Here is a 17697-nt window from a genome sequence, read left to right as displayed (position 1 = left end):
GTGATGGGCCGGAACACAAAGAATTCTTGGGCCAGGCCGACCGTCCGTTTGGGTTTGGGTTAGGTTGTCTCAGGCTCTCAGCCAGTACCAGCAGCGTTCAGTATTGGACTATGTCTTAAATATATAGTTACATTTTTTTAGATAATGACATACTAGTATATAGTTAGATAAATCTTCAAAACATATCATTCGATCCTTAGTCCAAGGAGATTGGCCACAAAGTAATCTGTTCTGTTTCTTCCTAGTAGATGAGCTAGACATGTACCAAGAAGACAGAGATACCCAAGTCCATTGGAAACAGAGTAACAAACAAGTATATTCCAACAAGAAATGCTTCAGTGCAAACAAATGATGAACTTACAAGGCTACAACTTGGCTAATGTACATCCAAAATCCTGAAACCCAGGTCATAATTTATAAGCAACAAACTAATACCTTTTTCTTGTTCTCTTCGAATCATCCAATGACAAGAAATGAGGCAAGCATACACGCACGCATTTTTTTTTCTCCTATAAATTCAACAGCTGCCACAACATTGAAACCCTGCTCCTACTGAGACCACCTGATCCAACTATACTAGCTGCTGGTAAGTGGTAAGTGATCTCTCATTAATTACTTGGCATTTTTATCAGAGGAATTAGTTAGCGTTTTTTAGCAATGTTTTCTGGTACGGACGCATCGTCGCCGGAGCTGTCGCTCTGCTCGCCATATGGGCCGTGGACGCAAGGCCGTAGCCCAACCGAGGAGCTGGGCCTAGCTCTGTTGGAGTGTGCGGCCCACGTAGAGACTGGGCCCATGGAGAAGGCCACGCGTTGCCTCGCGCGCGCCACGGGCCTCGCCGCCGCCGCCGCCGCCGGCGACGGGCCGCGGAAGCGCCTCGCCGTGGCAATGGTGGACTGCCTCGCGCGGCGCCTCCTCCGCCCCGTCCAGGCCATCACCGACGCGCTCATCGACCCCTCCGTCTACCTCGACCGGCGTTCCGTCAGGGCGGCGCGCCGCGGGTTCTTTGAACTCAGTCCCTTCCCCAAGGTGGCGTTCGTCGTCGGCAACCGCGCCATCGTCGAGGCGGTGGAGAACGAGAGCTTAGTCCATGTCGTCGGCATGTCCGGTCCATTTACCCAGCCATGCCAGTGGATCCAGCTCCTGCACGAGCTTCGCCGTCGCCCGGAAGGCCCGCCACGTGTCGTTCGGCTCACCGTCGTCCACGACGACGGGGAGTTGCTTGCCAAGATGGAAGAGTTGGTCTCCGACGAAGCCGAAGAGCTCGGCATGGAGTTCCAGTTCCATGGCGTCGTCGGCCAGCTCGAGGATCTGGACTTCAGTAACCTTCGCAATGTCCTTGAGATAAAATCCGGCGAGGCGCTCGTCGTCAGCTGCACTCTGCAACTGCATCGTCTTCTTGCTGCTGATGACGATGCGATGTATAGCTCTCGCTCTGCCCATCTCAACCAAATGGCGAGCATCGCGCAGCTCCAGCACATGGCGGTGAATTCGTGCCCGTCGAGTAGCGGCGGCGGAAGCGTGCAGTACAAAGACGATGACCCTTACCGAAGCCCGGCCACACCGCTGACGTTCGTCTCGCCACCGGTGTCAACCCCTCACTTCCAGACGCCGGCGGCGCTGGCGAGCTTCCTGTCGGCGGTGCGCGCGCTGTCCCCGAAGATCCTGGTGGTGGCGGAGCAGGACGCGGACCACAACGGCGTCTCCTTCCGGAAGCGCTTCTGCGAGGCGCTCCACCACTACGCCGCCGTGTTCGACAGCCTCGACGCCGCGGCCGCCACCACCTCGGCGGCGTCGCGCCTGTGGTCTCCCGACGAACGCGCGCAGGTGGAGCGCGTCGTGGTGGGCGAGGAGATCAAGGGCGTCCTACTCCGGGATGGCGCGCACCGGCGGGAATGGCACGACCGGCTGCGGCAATGGGCGGCGCGCATGGAGATGGCCGGGTTCACCGGCGTGCCGCTCAGCTACGCCGCCATCAAGAAGGGGAACGACATGGTGAGGCGATGCGGATTGAGACGCTGCGAGAACAAGGAATGCGGCGGCTGCCTCCTGCTGTGCTGGAGCTCGAGGCCTCTCTACTCGATCTCGGCATGGCGGCCGGCGGCGAGCAGAGGATCTGGGTCAGGTTCAGAGAGAAGCGAGTACGTACATGTCGGTGCCGAGCCAGATGATCGATGACTCCGGTATAGGGGTGGGCATTCGGTCTTGATCTTCGGTGTTTCAGTCATTTCGGTCTTTGAAAAGTGTAGATCGAATTTTAACGTAAAAATGTCAGGACCGACAAATTCGGTCTTGGTTTTTTCGGTCTCGGTCTTGATCTTGGCCGAAATTCAATAATATTTTTATAAACTCAAAGAAATAATGAAAATTTTCAACACAAAAATCACAAAAAATTTTTGTAAACACGTATAAGTAAAGACTATTATTAGATTGCGTGCCTAGAAGTAGGATGTTGAAATTAGAGTTTAATCTTATTGAAATTAGTGGATTGTGTGTTGCATTTAGACATTTTTTTTAATTTGGTCTATTCGGTTAACCGAGAAGACTAATCGAATTGACCGAATAAAATTCGGTCTTTCACTGCCTAGTACCGTATTGTTGACGGAATTTCTCATTATCGGTCTCGGTCTTTCGGTTCGGTTTTTTTCTGCCCACCCCTACTCCGGTACATAGCTTTGATGACCAACCAGACGAAAGAGCATGCATTTGTAATTTAGTTTTCAATTTGTAACTTATTTCTTTTTTTTTCATTTTTTTGCGAGATTAATTAATCTGTATAAGAGGCAGAGAGTTCTTGAGTTGCAATTATGTGGAGAGGAGAGATTCGAGAGAATGGTTAGCTATGAAAAATCTAAAATTATGATCAAACTCATTTTTTTTCTGAGATTAGAGTGTGGCCATTTTGATTTGTTTGAAATTCTAGTTAGTTTTGGGCCGAATCTAACAAGGAAAAAGTGTACCGAAGGTCCCTCAACTTGTTAGCGGTATAAAAAACATCCTCAAACCACAAACCACATATGAAGGGTCCCTTAACTATACAAAACCGGTCACCAGAGGTCCTTTGGTGGTTTGACCGGTCATCCGACGTCCTTCGGTGGTTTTGACACCGGTTTTGGTCTACGTGGCGGCTGAGTCAGTGTGGGACCCATGTGGACCCCACATGTCAGCGTGCCACGTCATCACCCTGTATTTCCCCTTTCTTTTTTCTCTTCTCCGCGGGGGTAGAACGGAACATGCGGCGGCAAGCGGTGCTGAGCAGCGGCCGGCGAAGCGGAGAGGAGCGGAGGCGCGGAGCGCCGGTGGCGGCAGGCGGGTGAGCACGGTGGCCAGCGTCCTCCTCCTCCATCGCCGCATCGACGGTGTGTGCCCTGCTTCTCCCGGTGGTCGTCGGCGTCCTCCTCGGCTCCTCCTCCTCCGCCGCCGCATCCGCGGCGTCACCGGCACCGGCATCCTCTGGCCGGCGGAGCCCGCCGCTCCGTTCAACTCGCACGCGATGCTCAGCTCCTCCACGAGCTACTCCGCCGTTTGCCCATGAGCGCCACGATGCTTTCCGCCGCCGGCTGCGCGCGGTCGACGAGCACGGAGAGGAGCAGCGAAAGGTTCTGCTTCAGCGTGCGGAGCGCCGGGCGGATGCGGGCGTCGGCATGGACAGCTCGAGGAGCTGCTCGTCCATTGCGCCGTCGGGGAAGCTCTCGTCCTCCACGCCGCCGCACTCACTCGGCTCACCATTGTAGTCGTAGCAAAACAAATCTGTTTCAGACAAAAGCAAACTCCAAATCTTTGATCGAACAATGATCTTAGCCACAATTCAGTGTGATCTTGATCTGAATCTTGATTGTTCTTACCCCGGTACTGCACATTGTTGATCACCAGCGTCGGCAAGATGGTCACATCCCCTCTAGCGCCATGTCCAACCTGCATCAAGAACAGCAATGGCGAAGGTGTTCGCCAGTCACACACCGAAAATCCTGCATTTTTCAGCATCAAGCTGGTCAGTTGGTCTAACAACCTGAACAATCTGCTCCGTCTTGAGCGCGTCGTTCTCGATGTAGTCGTAGCACCCGACGCTGCTGCACTCGGGCTCCGTGTCCCAGCGGCAGAAGAAGTAGCGGTCCTCGTCGCCGTAGAACCCGGGCGTGTCCAGTACAGCAGGGGCGATGCAGGGGATGAGGCAGAGCACCCGCGCCGACGGCGTCTCCTCGATCGAGTACTCCGGCTCGCCGTACCGCAGGCGCTCGCTGCGGCCGCCGCCGCCGACGACGCCGAGGCCCACGCCAGCGCGCCGCAGGTTGCTGAACAGGCAAAGGCTGTGCACCGCGCTGCCCTTCCTCGCCCAGAGCACCGCCAGGCGCAGCAGTCGCCACGCTCGCCTCCCGATCGACGCCTTCTGCTGCTTCTGATTCGCCGCTGCTGCCGCCACCAACGCCATTGCCGCAAATACCAGATTCAGCGGAAGAAAACGGTCGCAAAATGCTCCCCTGCTCCCGCGTCGCCGGCTGCCGGACCTCCTCTCCCGCCTCGCCCCGTCAGTCTCCTCCCCACCCGCTGGTTGCCCTGCCCAGAGCCCCAGAGAGAAAATTGAGAGAGAGAGAGAGAGAGAGGAGGAAGGGAGAGAAGAGGGGGAAGAGAGAGAGGAGGCTGACGTGGATATACTGACATGTGGGGTTCGCGTGAGTCCGCGTGAGTCCCACGCTGACTCAGCAGCCACATATGATAAAATCGGGATCAAAACCGTTGAGGGACTTATTGTGACCGGTTTTTATTAGTTAAGGGACGCCGGATATCAGGTATTGCGGTTCGAGGACGATTTTGTATCCCGCTGACAAGTTGAGGGACCTTCGGTGTACTTTTTCCATCTAACAATGCCAAGACGGGCCAGTTCTTATGGGCTCCAAGCCCCAAAGGCCCAATCAACCATACGCAAAGGCTTCGGCCACCTTCTCCTTCTTCCCAGTCCCCACACTGATCCGCCATGTCGCGTCGGCCGTTCGGCGGCGGCGGCGGCGATGTCCGCCAGTCTCCACCGGCCAGCCCTCGCTTCTCTACTCCAGATCGAGGCGGGAGGCTGCGGAGTCCTTGGTGTATTTGCGCCTGGACCCCGGCTCCCCTGTCGCGGCTATCACCCGTGCAGGAGTAGCAGCACTCTGGGTTCCGCGTCATTGACACCGCGACGCTGGCATATTTCCCCTCCCGGACTCCGGATCAGGGACGTTCTGGTAGCAGTTTGTGCTTTCCTTTATTGCACCTTTAAATTTGCAATGCGAAATGTTGTGGATAAGTTTTAATTTAGAAAAAGAAAGTGAGTATTTACTACAGTATGTCGCTACTGTGCTAAGTGCCTTTGTGGTTGTGGATGATGCGTACCATGTAACAAGTAAGAAATCACTTAAGCTGTTGGTACTAAGCGTTACCAATTTTATCGAATTAACAAAATTTCATTCTGATCAAATGCTAGTTATGATGCCATTGGGCTAACCGGCTAAACCCTAGTGAAAAGGAAACACAATGCAGCTATACTAATAAAGAAAAACAGACCAATGAAATGTGCATCTGCCTGAAATGTAGAATATATAACCCGGCTGAAATGTAGAATATATAATGTGATTCTTCCCTTGTTAAACCCATAATCTTTCACAACAAATATTTAGGGTCTGGCCAACAGGGCAGTTGGGTTTGCTAGAACCTGTGTCCTACCTTAGCAAATAAGGATGCTAACCGCATAAAAATTGCTAAGATATTAGTATCACTTAACAGTATGTACTGCATATATTTTCTCATTCTAAGTAGGTACCACATGGTCCACATCTCTTCTTTCTATATTATTTTTTTAAAAAACCATAATTTAATAAGCTTGCCAAAAGTTCCATGCATAGTAGTATTCCATAGTCCAACGAGATTGACCCCAATGTTTGTCAGTTGCTACCTGGTGGATATGAAGAAACCAAAGGGACAAATTCGAACAGAACAAACTGAACATTCCTATATTATTCCTTTCATTGCGGACATGCCAACATGTAAAACTTTGCCTATACCGTGAATCCTTCCAAATTGCCTAATGTAATTCTATATAAAACCAAAAATCTTTATTTTGTTCTATCAGTTAAAGACATGAGTTAGAGTGCTTTCCTTATGTATCACATATGTAGCTGTGCATAAAATTGGAGTTACTCCAGCAAACTCAGCCAAACAATACTTCCTACTTGACCGCGCCAATCTTTTCCTAGAGAGCAGAAAATAAAATGATGCATGGGCTATGGGTGCAAGATCAGGGTGTGGTGGATCACTTAGCGCAGCTCGTCCCTCTCTTGCATGAGTGTGCTTCCCATGTAACTGAGGGATCTTTTGAGAAGGCTGACTTCAGCTTTAAGAAGATCAGAATGCTCACCATAGCTGACGGGCCATTGCAGCGCCTATCCACGATCATTGTTGACAGCCTAGCTCACCGCCTTCTCTCCTCCATCCAGGGCCTTCCTGGTGCCCTTATCGATCCATCTGATTACTTTGAGAAGTCAACCCTCCGGGCTGCACGCCACAACTTCTTCAAGCTGAACCCCTACCTAAGCACCGGTTTTGTCACTATTAACTGGGCCATTATGGAGGCAATGGAGGATGAAAAGGTCACAGTATGATTTGAATGTGCTTTTAGAAAAAAAAAAGTTTTCAATAGATATGCAGCTTACCCAATACATTGGGATCTGTCATTGCTTTGTGGTTGAAGTATGTATTTTTGTCACCTGCTTAATTTGGATGCCAAGTCTTCTTTTTTTGGCTAATTTATTTAATTAGCAATTTAGCATGGTGCTAGAATATAATTCTCCTTTCCAGGCCATATAAACTTTATAGCATGCTGACTTCCCAGAACATCAATGTTTGTCACTATTGATTCAAGAACTAGAGTTGATACTGTTCCTTTCTACTTTTCTAATAATGCTGGGCAGTGTAGATTTGTTAAGATTTCTTCCCGAAAACATGCCGAATTTTTTGGAGATCAAAGTAAAGACCAATTAGAGATGCAATAGTTATTAATGCCATTTTAAAACTTTCCCATTATAACTTTAAAACTTTACAAGGTGCAATTTATGTTGAAAGGTCATTAATGTTTAACATGGTAGGTAAAATTGATATACATTTGCACACAACATTCTTTAAGAACAAAGTCAGGACCTGCAGAATTGTTGGTTAGCATTAGCGAGCATTACTGAGAATTTGAGATTATTTGTACCATGCTTGTAATCTTCTAACGCAGGTAGATTTGCAGGTTGTCCACATTGTTGACTTGTCCTGCTCAGCTGCTCATCCATGGCAGTGGCTTAAGCTCCTCGATGACTTCCATGGACGGCCTGGCGGGGCACCTGAATTATACCTTACTGTTCTCCATGATGACAATGATTTCTTGGCCGACATGCAGTCATTGCTATCTAAGAAAGCTGAATCTCTTGGGGTGTCCTTCCATTTTATTTCTGTGATAGGCAGACTTGAGACCTTGGATTTCAGCAATCTCCGTAGCACCTTTCAGATAAAATTTGGTGTGGCAGTTGCAATCAGCTGCGCTCTACAAATGCATCGCCTCCTCTTGGTTGATGACAATTTGAGCTCCACCAGCATTGCTCAGCTCCAGAAAATGGCCAACTTCACTCAGCCTAAGCAAATGGCCAGCTCTGTGTGCAGCCCAGCCTCCACACTGAACTATCTGCAGACACCATCCCCTCGTACACCAAAATTGCTGGCAAGATTACTGTCTGCCATCCGAGCGCTCAAGCCAAACATCATGTTGATTATGGAGCAAGATGCAGACCATAACACCCTGCTGTTCCGTGATCGGTTCAATGAGGTACTCAACTACTATGCTGCCCTCTTTGACTGCTTCCATGCAGTGGCTGCAGCTAACCCAGGGAGGACTGATGAACGCTTACGTGTGGATAGGATGATCCTGAGGGAAGAGATTAAAAACATACTGGTATGCGAGGGAGTCCATCGGCACGAACGGCACGAGAGGCTGGACCAGTGGGCAATGCACATGGAGGAATCTGGGTTTCACAATGTGCAACTTAGCTTCAGTGCCATCAGGGAGGGTAAAGAGAATCTGCTGAGCTTTGGATTGAAAAACTGCCAGAACAAAGAAGACAGGGGTTGCCTTCTACTGTGCTGGGGTTATACGAATCTCTACTCTATCTCGGCATGGAGGCAAAATAGAGGTTCATCCTCTGGGAGCAGAGAGCATATGTTAGTTCAACGCCAAATAATATGGCCATTCCAGTAGGCCTCTCTGTCCGTGGCAATTAGAGAGCAGCAGACTACATCCAAATTTCCCACTCTGGGTGCTCTGTTCAGCATATGTCTGGCAGCTCAAGGTACAAGCTGATAATGTGTGTTTGCAGCAAGATTTGACTCCTGCACTAAAGATATGCTAATAAGTTCACTTGGTGTAAAAAAAAAAGGATGGTATAGGTAGGACATAGAAATATCTTTTGGTGTGAAGTATGTAAAGAACTGAAAGGTCTGTGTTTTTTTTTTCTCTTTGAAAATTGGAACCAACGAAATGGGATTGGCAGAGATGCTTAATTCATCATCGATCCTTGAATGATTACCCATCATTTCGTAGTTTTCTCTGTTTGCAAAATGATTATGTTTCTTAGAAAATGGTACTTATGTTTCGGCAGAGTAATCTCATATCCAAAGTTTATGCGCCTGATTAAGAGGCTGAGAAACTCCTATGGTTATGTATGCAAATTAATCTCATATTCCTAGCTTTTCCTGCAAAAATAGACGAGAAAATTAGGTTTGGAGGTAAAAGAACAACAACAGCTTGGGTCCAAATGCGAACGTTTGCTCCAAGAAAGGCCCCTTGCAATCACCTACACTTCGACGTTTGCAACTTCAGACAAAACCAGGTTTTGTTTGGACTAAGAACGCAGATTTTGGAGCTATTAGTTTCATTGATCCTGTGCTTAGTCATGGACTGCAATAGACTGGGAGCACAAATAGAAAAAAAAAATCGTGACTGCAATAGACTGGGAGCAGAAGAAATTGATCTCAAAATTGTCAGATAGCATCTGATCCAAATGCTGGAGATAAATTCCAAGGGAATAATTCCAAGCTCCTTAGTTATTCCACCAAGATACAGACGACATCTCTTAGTTCTATCCGAAGAAGCATCCACTTCTTCTTTGTCCCTTCGTCGTCCCATGACAACTTCGTCGCACAGGAACACCTGACCTTGCAACATTTGTCTCAAACCCAACAATGGCGACATGCCAATGATGCCATTGCTTGATAAGCTTCACGGCTCTGAAAACTGGTAGCAGTTGAGGCTGTGCTGCACGGACAGGGGCATGTTCCAGGACGACATGCTGTCGTCGGCGACGTCATCGCCGGCGTCGTCGGTGTACTCGCCGTCGCCGTCGCCGTCGAACGGGTCGTGGGTGCAGGAGCTGAGCCATGACCAGCAGAGCGTTCGGCTGATCGGCCTGCTTTACCAGTGCGCCGCCGAGGTGTCCGCCGGCTCCTTCGACCGCGCCAACCTCTGCCTCGAGCACATCACGCAGCTCGCGTCCCTGGACGCGCCGCACGCGCTCCAGCGCCTCGCCGCCGTCTTCGCCGACGCGCTCGCGCGCAAGCTGCTCAACCTCATCCTGGGCCTCTCGCGCGCGCTGCTGTCGTCGGCCAACTCCGCCGACGCCCACCTCGTCCCCGTCGCGCGCCGCCACATGTTCGACGTGCTCCCGTTCCTGAAGCTCGCGTACCTGACCACCAACCATGCCATCCTTGAGGCAATGGAGGGGGAGAGGTTCGTCCACGTCGTCGACTTCTCCGGCCCGGCGGCGAACCCGGTGCAGTGGATCGCGCTGTTCCACGCGTTCCGAGGCCGCCGGGAAGGCCCGCCGCACCTCCGCATCACCGCCGTCCACGACAGCAAGGAGTTCCTCGCGAACATGGCCGCGGTGCTGTCCAAGGAGGCGGAGGCGTTCGACATCGCGTTCCAGTTCAACGCCGTGGAGGCGAAGCTCGACGAGATGGACTTCGACGCGCTCCGCCACGACCTCGGCGTCAGGTCCGGCGAGGCGCTCGCCGTCAGCGTCGTGCTGCAGCTTCACCGCCTCCTCGCCGTCGACGACGGGAGGAGGCACGCCGCCGCCGGCTGCCTCACCCCGGTCCAGATCATCGCGCGCTCCAGCCCGAGAAGCTTCGGCGAGCTGCTGGAGCGGGAGCTGAACACGCGGCTGCAGCTGAGCCCCGACGCGTCCGTGGTGTCGTCGCTGTCACCCCACTCCCCCGCAGCAGCAACGGCGGCGCACCCGACGACGTCGACGCCAAAGCTGGGGAGCTTCCTGTCGGCGGTGAGGTCGCTGTCCCCGAAGATCATGGTGATGACGGAGCAGGAGGCGAACCACAACGGCGGCGCGTTCCAGGAGCGGTTCGACGAGGCGCTCAACTACTACGCGTCGCTGTTCGACTGCCTGCAGCGGAGCGCGGCGGCGGCGGCGGAGCGCGCGCGCGTGGAGCGGGTGCTGCTCGGGGAGGAGATCCGCGGCGTGGTGGCGTGCGAGGGGGCGGAGCGGGTGGAGCGGCACGAGCGGGCGCGGCAGTGGGCGGCGCGGATGGAGGCGGCCGGCATGGAGCGGGTGGGGCTGAGCTACAGCGGCGCCATGGAGGCGAGGAAGCTGCTGCAGAGCTGCGGGTGGGCGGGGCCGTACGAGGTGAGGCACGACGCCGGCGGCCATGGCTTCTTCTTCTGCTGGCACAAGAGGCCGCTCTACGCCGTCACGGCGTGGCGCCCGGCGGCGTCGCGACGCGGCCACACTCGGTCGTAGCTGTGCACGCGCATGTGTTCTCTGTGTGAAATTGACAGCTTGTTTGGATTGGATCATTTGAGTGGAGAGAACTGAATTGATCAGCTTAATTGTGTTGTTTTCACTGGGAGATTGTTGCTATTTGCCAGCATCATCATCGTCATCCAAGGTGCTGCACGGTTGAATTTGCAACCTGGTTGCGATGTTGAGTATGAGTGTATGACACTATTAATGTGACAGTACTACTGTGATCGATGCTTCACAGTATAGATCACTTTGGATCATAAAGATAGTTTGTGAAAAGTGAAACTCAGTGTTTAGATCACTTTGTCCTGCAGCTTGAGTGCTTGACCTCTTGTCTTTGTCACTGAAAAAGTGCAGGGCTAGTTTGCTTTTGACCGGAAAGTTGCACTGCATCTCGCTGGAATTGCATGCACCGTTGGTAAGTTGCCCCGCAATTGCAACGCACTGATGTCTCCGGTCTCCCGCGCGCTCAACATGTACAACGCATGCAAACTGTTTTCCACGGGAAGATTAATTAAGGCCCCGTTCCAACGTGCCTATCGGGCAGGCAATTAGCTGCTTGGCTTTACTTGGAGAAAACACTCAATTGACGTATGTTTAACTAAGATTGAATAAACTTAAAAATATATTTACTTAAAGTTTTTAAGAAATTTCTATAGAAAACTTTGTTTTAAAACATCATACGTTTAGCGGCTTAGGGGTTAGAACACAGCTATTAATATATGAGTGGATTACAGGACTTCTACTCCCTCCATACTACAAGGGATTTTGGGTTACATATATATGAAGTATAAACATCCAATAATAATGCTGAGGCACCTATGATATGATGATGGAATCATAACCAAGTGTGGGAGTATGGTGTTGCGTATATAGAGATATGTGTGCTTGTGTTTACTGTAAGTCTAAAAATTAAAAAAAAAGATCAATGGCTGGTGTATATGATGGTATGTATGTGCATCTTACGTATAATTAATTTATACTCCCCCCATCCATAAAAGTTAGACATATTTCACATTTGAGTTTTTCTAAATAAGTTATTTCTATTTGTATTCTTTATGTATTTAAGACTTAAATGAAGAGATAAATTTAAATGTTTGATTAGAATTTAAGGAGTCTTCTAAATACTCATTGGTTGCATACTTGCATTCACTCCATGATTTTGAAACATCAAAGATGATTTAATTTCTCATTGGTCTTGGTGACAAAAGTAATATGTACAACTTTTGTGGATGGAGGGAGTATAACTCTAAATGTTGACAGTAGTGGTAGCAGTGAATAAGGCCATTCACAACCCAATGACTAAGTGGTGTCCATAGCATTAAATAAGCTGTTAACTAGGATGAAAAATGATGCGGCAAGTGAATAAATGAAAAAAAGAGAAGGAAACCATGTCTTGCATGAGACATGGTTTCTACACAATATCCAAGACATCATGTGAAATAAGTAGCATTAAATTTAAGTATGGAATAGTGGTGTTTGCATTGGAAGAGTGGTGTCTAGTACTAGTTTCTTGATGATGTGGAGTTTATGGAAACTATGTCTAGTGTTTTGGGTTGGGAATGGCCTTAGAAGAGTAGTGTGATGATGTGGAGTTTATATAAACTATGTTTAGTGTCTTGGGTTGTGAATGAACTAAGCTACCATCACTCCGTATCATTGACGTGTGTGCCTCTCAACATCGGTGAAACTTGTGTACTCGCTTTCAATTCCCAATCCTCAATCTGTCCTTTGATTCTATTGCAATGCACGGGCAAATCAGCTAGTAAAGGAAAAAAACGTTACCGATCTAAACTGACCGTTCTGTTCATTTCTTCTGTGAAACTCGTACTACGTACAAAGAGAACAAAAGAAATCAGTGGAGACAATGAACAGCAGATGAACGACACGTACATACAGGAGACGATCGATTAACATGCATTACGTACATCGATCAAAACCTAGTAACCAATATATAATCACGCGCAGCCATACATCATCATGCGGGCGAACTCGTCGAAGCAGACGAACCCGTCGCCGTCGGTGTCCACGCCGCCGATCATGCGGCGGCAGTCGTCGACGGAGCAGAGCTCGTCGCCGAGCGACGCGAGCACGGCGCGGAGCTCCTCGGCGGAGATCCTCCCGTCCCCGTCGGCGTCGAACACCGCGAACGTCTCCTTCAGCTCGCCCTCGTCCGCCGCCGCGGCCGCGATCTCCTCCAGCACGAGCTCCCCGGCGCACTCCGCCTCGGCGAGCATCGCGGCCAGCTCCTCCTTGCTCGACACGATCCTCCGCAGGGCCACCTCCAGGTCCTCCCGCGTCACGGCCACCGCCGCCGGCTTTTTGGTGCCGGAGGAGGACGCCGCCGCCGACGCCGGCAACACGGATCTCGGCGTGGTGGCGGCGGAATCATCGGATGATGACGCCGCCAACGACGACGACGACGAAGACGTGGTGGAGCCGAAGGAGCAGCTCTTGGCGCCGCTCCTCCTCTTCTTCCTCCTCTTCTTGGAGGAAGACGAAGACGAAGAAGAAGAAGAGCCGAACAAATGTGCAAGCTTCATCATGGCGATGTCTTTAGAAATCGAGAGCTGAGGAAGGGGCGAGGAAGATGAGGGGGAAGACGAGGAATTATAGGGGAACAAGGCAAGGTGAGCTTCCACGAAGCTTCGTGCGCGGGAAAACCGAATCGCGCGGGCCTACCATTTCTGCTGTTTATTCGGCTGGGCTTTGAAGGTTTCAGTATGTCCTTTGAGGAGGATACGGCATGAGCGAGATTTTGTACCAAAGTTCACATACAAAATTACACAGACAATGACTACCGTACCCCTTCATGGTGCGTAGTCCACTAGCTTGTGAGTTGTGAGACAATTCGGAAATGTGGGCCTGTTTAGATTCCACCTTAAAATTTTACACCATGTCACATTGAATGTTTAACACCCGCATAAATTATTAAATATAGATTAAAAAATAACTAATTACATAGATTGCGACTAATTTGCGAGACAGATATTTTAAGCTTAATTGCTCCATAATTTGACAATGTGGTGCTACAGTAAACATTTGCTAATGACAGATTAATTAGGGCGTTGTTTAGTTCCCAACTTTTTCTTCAAACTTCCAACTTTTCCATCACATTAAAACTTTCCTACATACATAAACTTCTAACTTTTTTATTCAAACTTCCAATTTTGGCGTGGAACTAAACACAACCTAGGTTTAATAAATTCGTCTTGTGGTTTACGGATGGATTCTGTAATTAGTTTTTTTATTAGTGCCCGAACACCCCATGCGACATCCTATATAATACCCAATGTGACACGCCAGAACTTTACACCCCTGGATCTAAACACCCCATGTACTTCAGATTTCCCATCGAATGCAACTTAGGCCCTGTTTAGTTCACACACGAAAACTTTTTACCATGTCACATCGAATGTTTGGACACATGAATAGAGTATTAAATATAGACGAAAAAACTAATTATATAGATCGTGTGTAAATTGCGCGACGAATCTTTTAAGCCTAATTGCGCCATGATTTGACAATGTGGTGCTACAGTAAATATTTGCTAATGACGGATTAATTAGGCTTAATAAATTCATCTCGCAGTTTACAGGCGGAATCTGTAATTTGTTTTGTTATTAGACTATGGTTGTTTGGTTGATGCCTAAGCTTGCCATAACTAAGCTTAGGCAAGTTGTGGCATGTGGTAAAAGTATGGCCAAGAAATAGTTAGCCACAAGTGTGGCAATGTTAGGTCTAGTTATCTGAGTATGACATGTGGGACCTAAGGGTAGAAAAGTGTAGAATGACACAACTGTGGCATTGAAACAAACATACGCCTAAAAACTGTGGTATGACTGAAGTGTGGCGTGGCAAAGTGAAGCAATCAACCAAACACCCCCTATAGGTGTCCATATATCCGATGTGACACGCCAAAACTTTTCACCCCTAAAAGTAAACAGGGCCTCAATACCAAATGCATATGCATGCATAGGTGCAGCCAGTGTCTAACCCATAAAAAATTAGTGAGGTTCTAGATATACATATAATCTAATTATTGAGTAATATAATGGTTAATATGACTATAACAACAGAAAATAGACAAGCTACCCGATATCCGGGGACTACAGGAAAGCTTCAAGTAGGAACGTCATTGGGTGTAGCATCATATATATGTGTACTACTTAACTACCCTTCATTTTAAAATATAATAAGTTTTAGCCTTTGACACCTATGTAAGAAAATGAGTAAATAGGCTTGGTTGCCTTCTCGGAACTGGTGAGTTATAGACCTGGACTAGTTAAGACTATAGTAAACAAAATGAATAGAATGGGTAGTTTTAATGGTAAAAATATTGTTTTACAACTAGATTGTTATATTTCTGATAAAATTTAAACTTTTTTCAGGGAAAAAAACTTTAGATAAGATTATCATATATTTTGGGAAGGAGGAGGTACGTATGAAAATGAAGTTTGTATCATTATATCATATCGCATCTTATAATGTTATGAATACAATAGAACGATGATCAATCTAAAATACAAGAGGATTGCACTGGGGGTGTCTTTTTGTCTATTGGTGGGAGGAATGTTCCATCGTTTTTTCATGTAACTAATTAAAAATGTCAATGGAAATATTAAAAATATATAGTAAAAATAGATTAATATATAATATATACAATAATGCAGCTCATATTCGACTTATACATGCATGTATAATTTAATATATAATCATATTTGTTATTTTTTTGAATTTGTATAAGTCAAAATTTAAACCTGTGGAGTGATATAACACATCTTGCCAATTCATTTAATTTTATTTATAATTTATTTAGATTATATACATAAAACAAGGAAATATTCACTCGAGGAAAAAAACACTTTATTTGGATTGCAACAGATAAATGACAAATTGATCAGCATGCAACTTGAGAGAGTTTTTTTTATCTCGCAGCTTAGATTTTCGGCGCCGGTGTTCACTTCAACAGTTCAACACGCATGCATGGATGTCGGCAGCAATCAACATCAACATTACCACGGGGGCACACCCACACAATACGTGTTACTCCTAATTAACTAAGTTACGTGATTGGGTAAGTCGTATGTATAATGTGAACATTATCAAACTTAAACGACCGGAATGCATACGTACGTGATGGATTTGGGGTTGATCGCGATCGGGAAGGCGCCAAGAAACTTCGCATGCATAGCTCGACGTACGTACGGCTGCCAAAAAACGCTCCAGTCTGATGACTTAACTGACGTGTGGACATGAGATGATGAGAGGTGGTTTGAAAACTGATGCTCCTCCATGGCGTAGGGCGTACCGCGGCAACCTCATCCGCTAGCTCGTTCACACTCACAGCGGTGGACGTCTTCTCGCTCTCGCTGCGCGCTCACCGTCATCGCTGAGATGAACTCAACGTACGTAGGCTGGAATTCTGTTCCGGCCCAGGTTAATTATATGGGCCTCACGTAGGCTATAATCACGTTCCAGCCCAACATATATGGGCCGCGCGTAGTCTGTAACCCCGTTCTGGGGTCTGGGCCGAGGCCGCAGTCCCGCCTGGACCAACTTATACAGGCCGTACGTAGGCCGGAGTTCCTTTCCAGCACATATGCCGCTCGCCTCCGGGGCAATAATAAGCCGGAATCACTAGTTAGCGTCGCCGGCAGCGTGCGTTTTAGGCCCATAAGGCCTAGCATCGCTGCGCCGGCGCGCGCGCCTCTCCACGCCTTTTTATCTTTTTTTTCGTTTTCTTTCCTCACTTTTTCTGATTTTTTTAATCTTTTAGCATGTTTTGAGTTTTAAAGTTTTAAAATTTTGATTTGAAAGTTTTCAAATCTTAAGTTTAAAGTTTTCAAATCTTAAACTGAAAGTTTTTAAAATTTTTAAATCTGGACTTGAAAGTTTTTAAATCTCGATTCTCGAGTTGAAAGTTCTCAAATCTGAGTTGAAAGTTTTCAAATCTCAAGTTGAAAGTTTTCAAATTTTTCAACTCTGGACTTGAAAGTTTTTGAATCTCGATTCTCGAGTTGAAAGTTTTCAAATCTGAGTTGAATGTTTTTAAAATTTGACTTTAAAATTTAAAACTTAAATCGAAAGTTTTCAAATCTAACTTAAAAAATTTTCAATCTGTTAGAAAAAAATCTCCCAAAAAATCTCCAGAATATATTCTTAATTAGTATCATTAGTGTTAAGTATATTGACTAATATATGTAGTTAAGACTAAAGGGGAGGAAGTGCTCGCCAACTCCCTTTCTTGGCGCGCACGCGCGCCGTAGCAACCCCCATAATAAGCACGTTGGATTAACTCCACTTTACGTCTCTACAATTTTCTTTTCATCGAGTTTAAGTCACATCCCTGAGCCGCAATACAAGAAATTTTTATTATCACCTAACTTAAACCGGGTTAAATTAGGTCCTTCAGCACTGGTTTCGCTGATGTGGCAAGTTGAATACAGTCAACCTGTCCTGTTTGATTCAGCTTAGGATTATTATAATCTGGATTATTAGGAGTAAGCTGAAATAAGCAGATAACTTATTATGATAGATTATTACAATCTATAAGCCAGATTACTATAATATGATAATCCACTCTAAAGGTGCTTTTTTAGATTATTGGGTGGCTAACAACTAACAACCAACTAATAATCCAGAGAAACAAACAGCTAACAGCTTATCTTATGTCGGCTTATTATAATCCAGCTTAAAATAATTTGGCTTAATAATCTAGATTACAATAATCTTAAGCTAAAACAAACAACACCTGAGTCAGCATAGGACCCACGTGGACCCCACATATAAGTCACATGAAAATATATAAAAAAAGAAAAAACCTTCTCTCTCCACCCCCCGGAGCACACGGTAGGGACGACACACCTCTCTTCATCTCGAG

The 17697-nt window shown here is 47.6% G+C and overlaps 5 protein-coding genes across 5 annotated transcripts; 3 read left to right on the top strand and 2 right to left on the bottom strand.

The window, feature by feature from the left end:
* The first annotated feature begins 795 nt into the window (after positions 1-795).
* On the top strand, positions 796-3535 carry LOC107276448 (scarecrow-like protein 3). The gene is made up of 2 exons (XM_015760617.2): positions 796-2141; positions 3226-3535. The coding sequence occupies exons 1-2, from the start codon at positions 796-798 to the stop codon at positions 3533-3535; spliced, it is 1656 nt and encodes a 551-aa protein (XP_015616103.2).
* On the bottom strand, positions 3469-4645 carry LOC107276677 (uncharacterized). Its single transcript, XM_015761179.3, has 3 exons — positions 4010-4645; positions 3846-3915; positions 3469-3750 (listed from the first exon to the last, which is right to left on the bottom strand). The coding sequence occupies exons 1-3, from the start codon at positions 4427-4429 to the stop codon at positions 3608-3610; spliced, it is 633 nt and encodes a 210-aa protein (XP_015616665.1). The 5' UTR covers positions 4430-4645; the 3' UTR covers positions 3469-3607.
* Positions 4646-5733: 1088 nt separating this feature from the next.
* On the top strand, positions 5734-8594 carry LOC9272288 (scarecrow-like protein 3). Its single transcript, XM_015761174.3, has 2 exons — positions 5734-6617; positions 7259-8594. Exons 1-2 carry the CDS (start codon positions 6240-6242, stop codon positions 8258-8260), a joined length of 1380 nt encoding a protein of 459 aa, XP_015616660.2. The 5' UTR covers positions 5734-6239; the 3' UTR covers positions 8261-8594.
* A 304-nt stretch (positions 8595-8898) lies between these two features.
* LOC107277439 (GRAS family protein TF80) lies at positions 8899-10894 on the top strand. The gene has a single exon (XM_015761173.3). The coding sequence runs from the start codon at positions 9333-9335 to the stop codon at positions 10809-10811; it is 1479 nt and encodes a 492-aa protein (XP_015616659.1). The 5' UTR covers positions 8899-9332; the 3' UTR covers positions 10812-10894.
* A 1686-nt stretch (positions 10895-12580) lies between these two features.
* Positions 12581-13397, bottom strand: LOC4349740 (probable calcium-binding protein CML36). The gene has a single exon (XM_015761182.3). It carries the CDS (start codon positions 13358-13360, stop codon positions 12773-12775), a length of 588 nt encoding a protein of 195 aa, XP_015616668.1. The 5' UTR covers positions 13361-13397; the 3' UTR covers positions 12581-12772.
* Between the last annotated feature and the right edge of the window lie 4300 nt (positions 13398-17697).

Source organism: Oryza sativa, chromosome 11 (assembly GCF_034140825.1).
Source record: "Oryza sativa Japonica Group chromosome 11, ASM3414082v1".
Classification (NCBI taxonomy): domain Eukaryota; kingdom Viridiplantae; phylum Streptophyta; class Magnoliopsida; order Poales; family Poaceae; genus Oryza; species Oryza sativa.
This window is presented reverse-complemented; position numbering and strand designations above follow the sequence as displayed.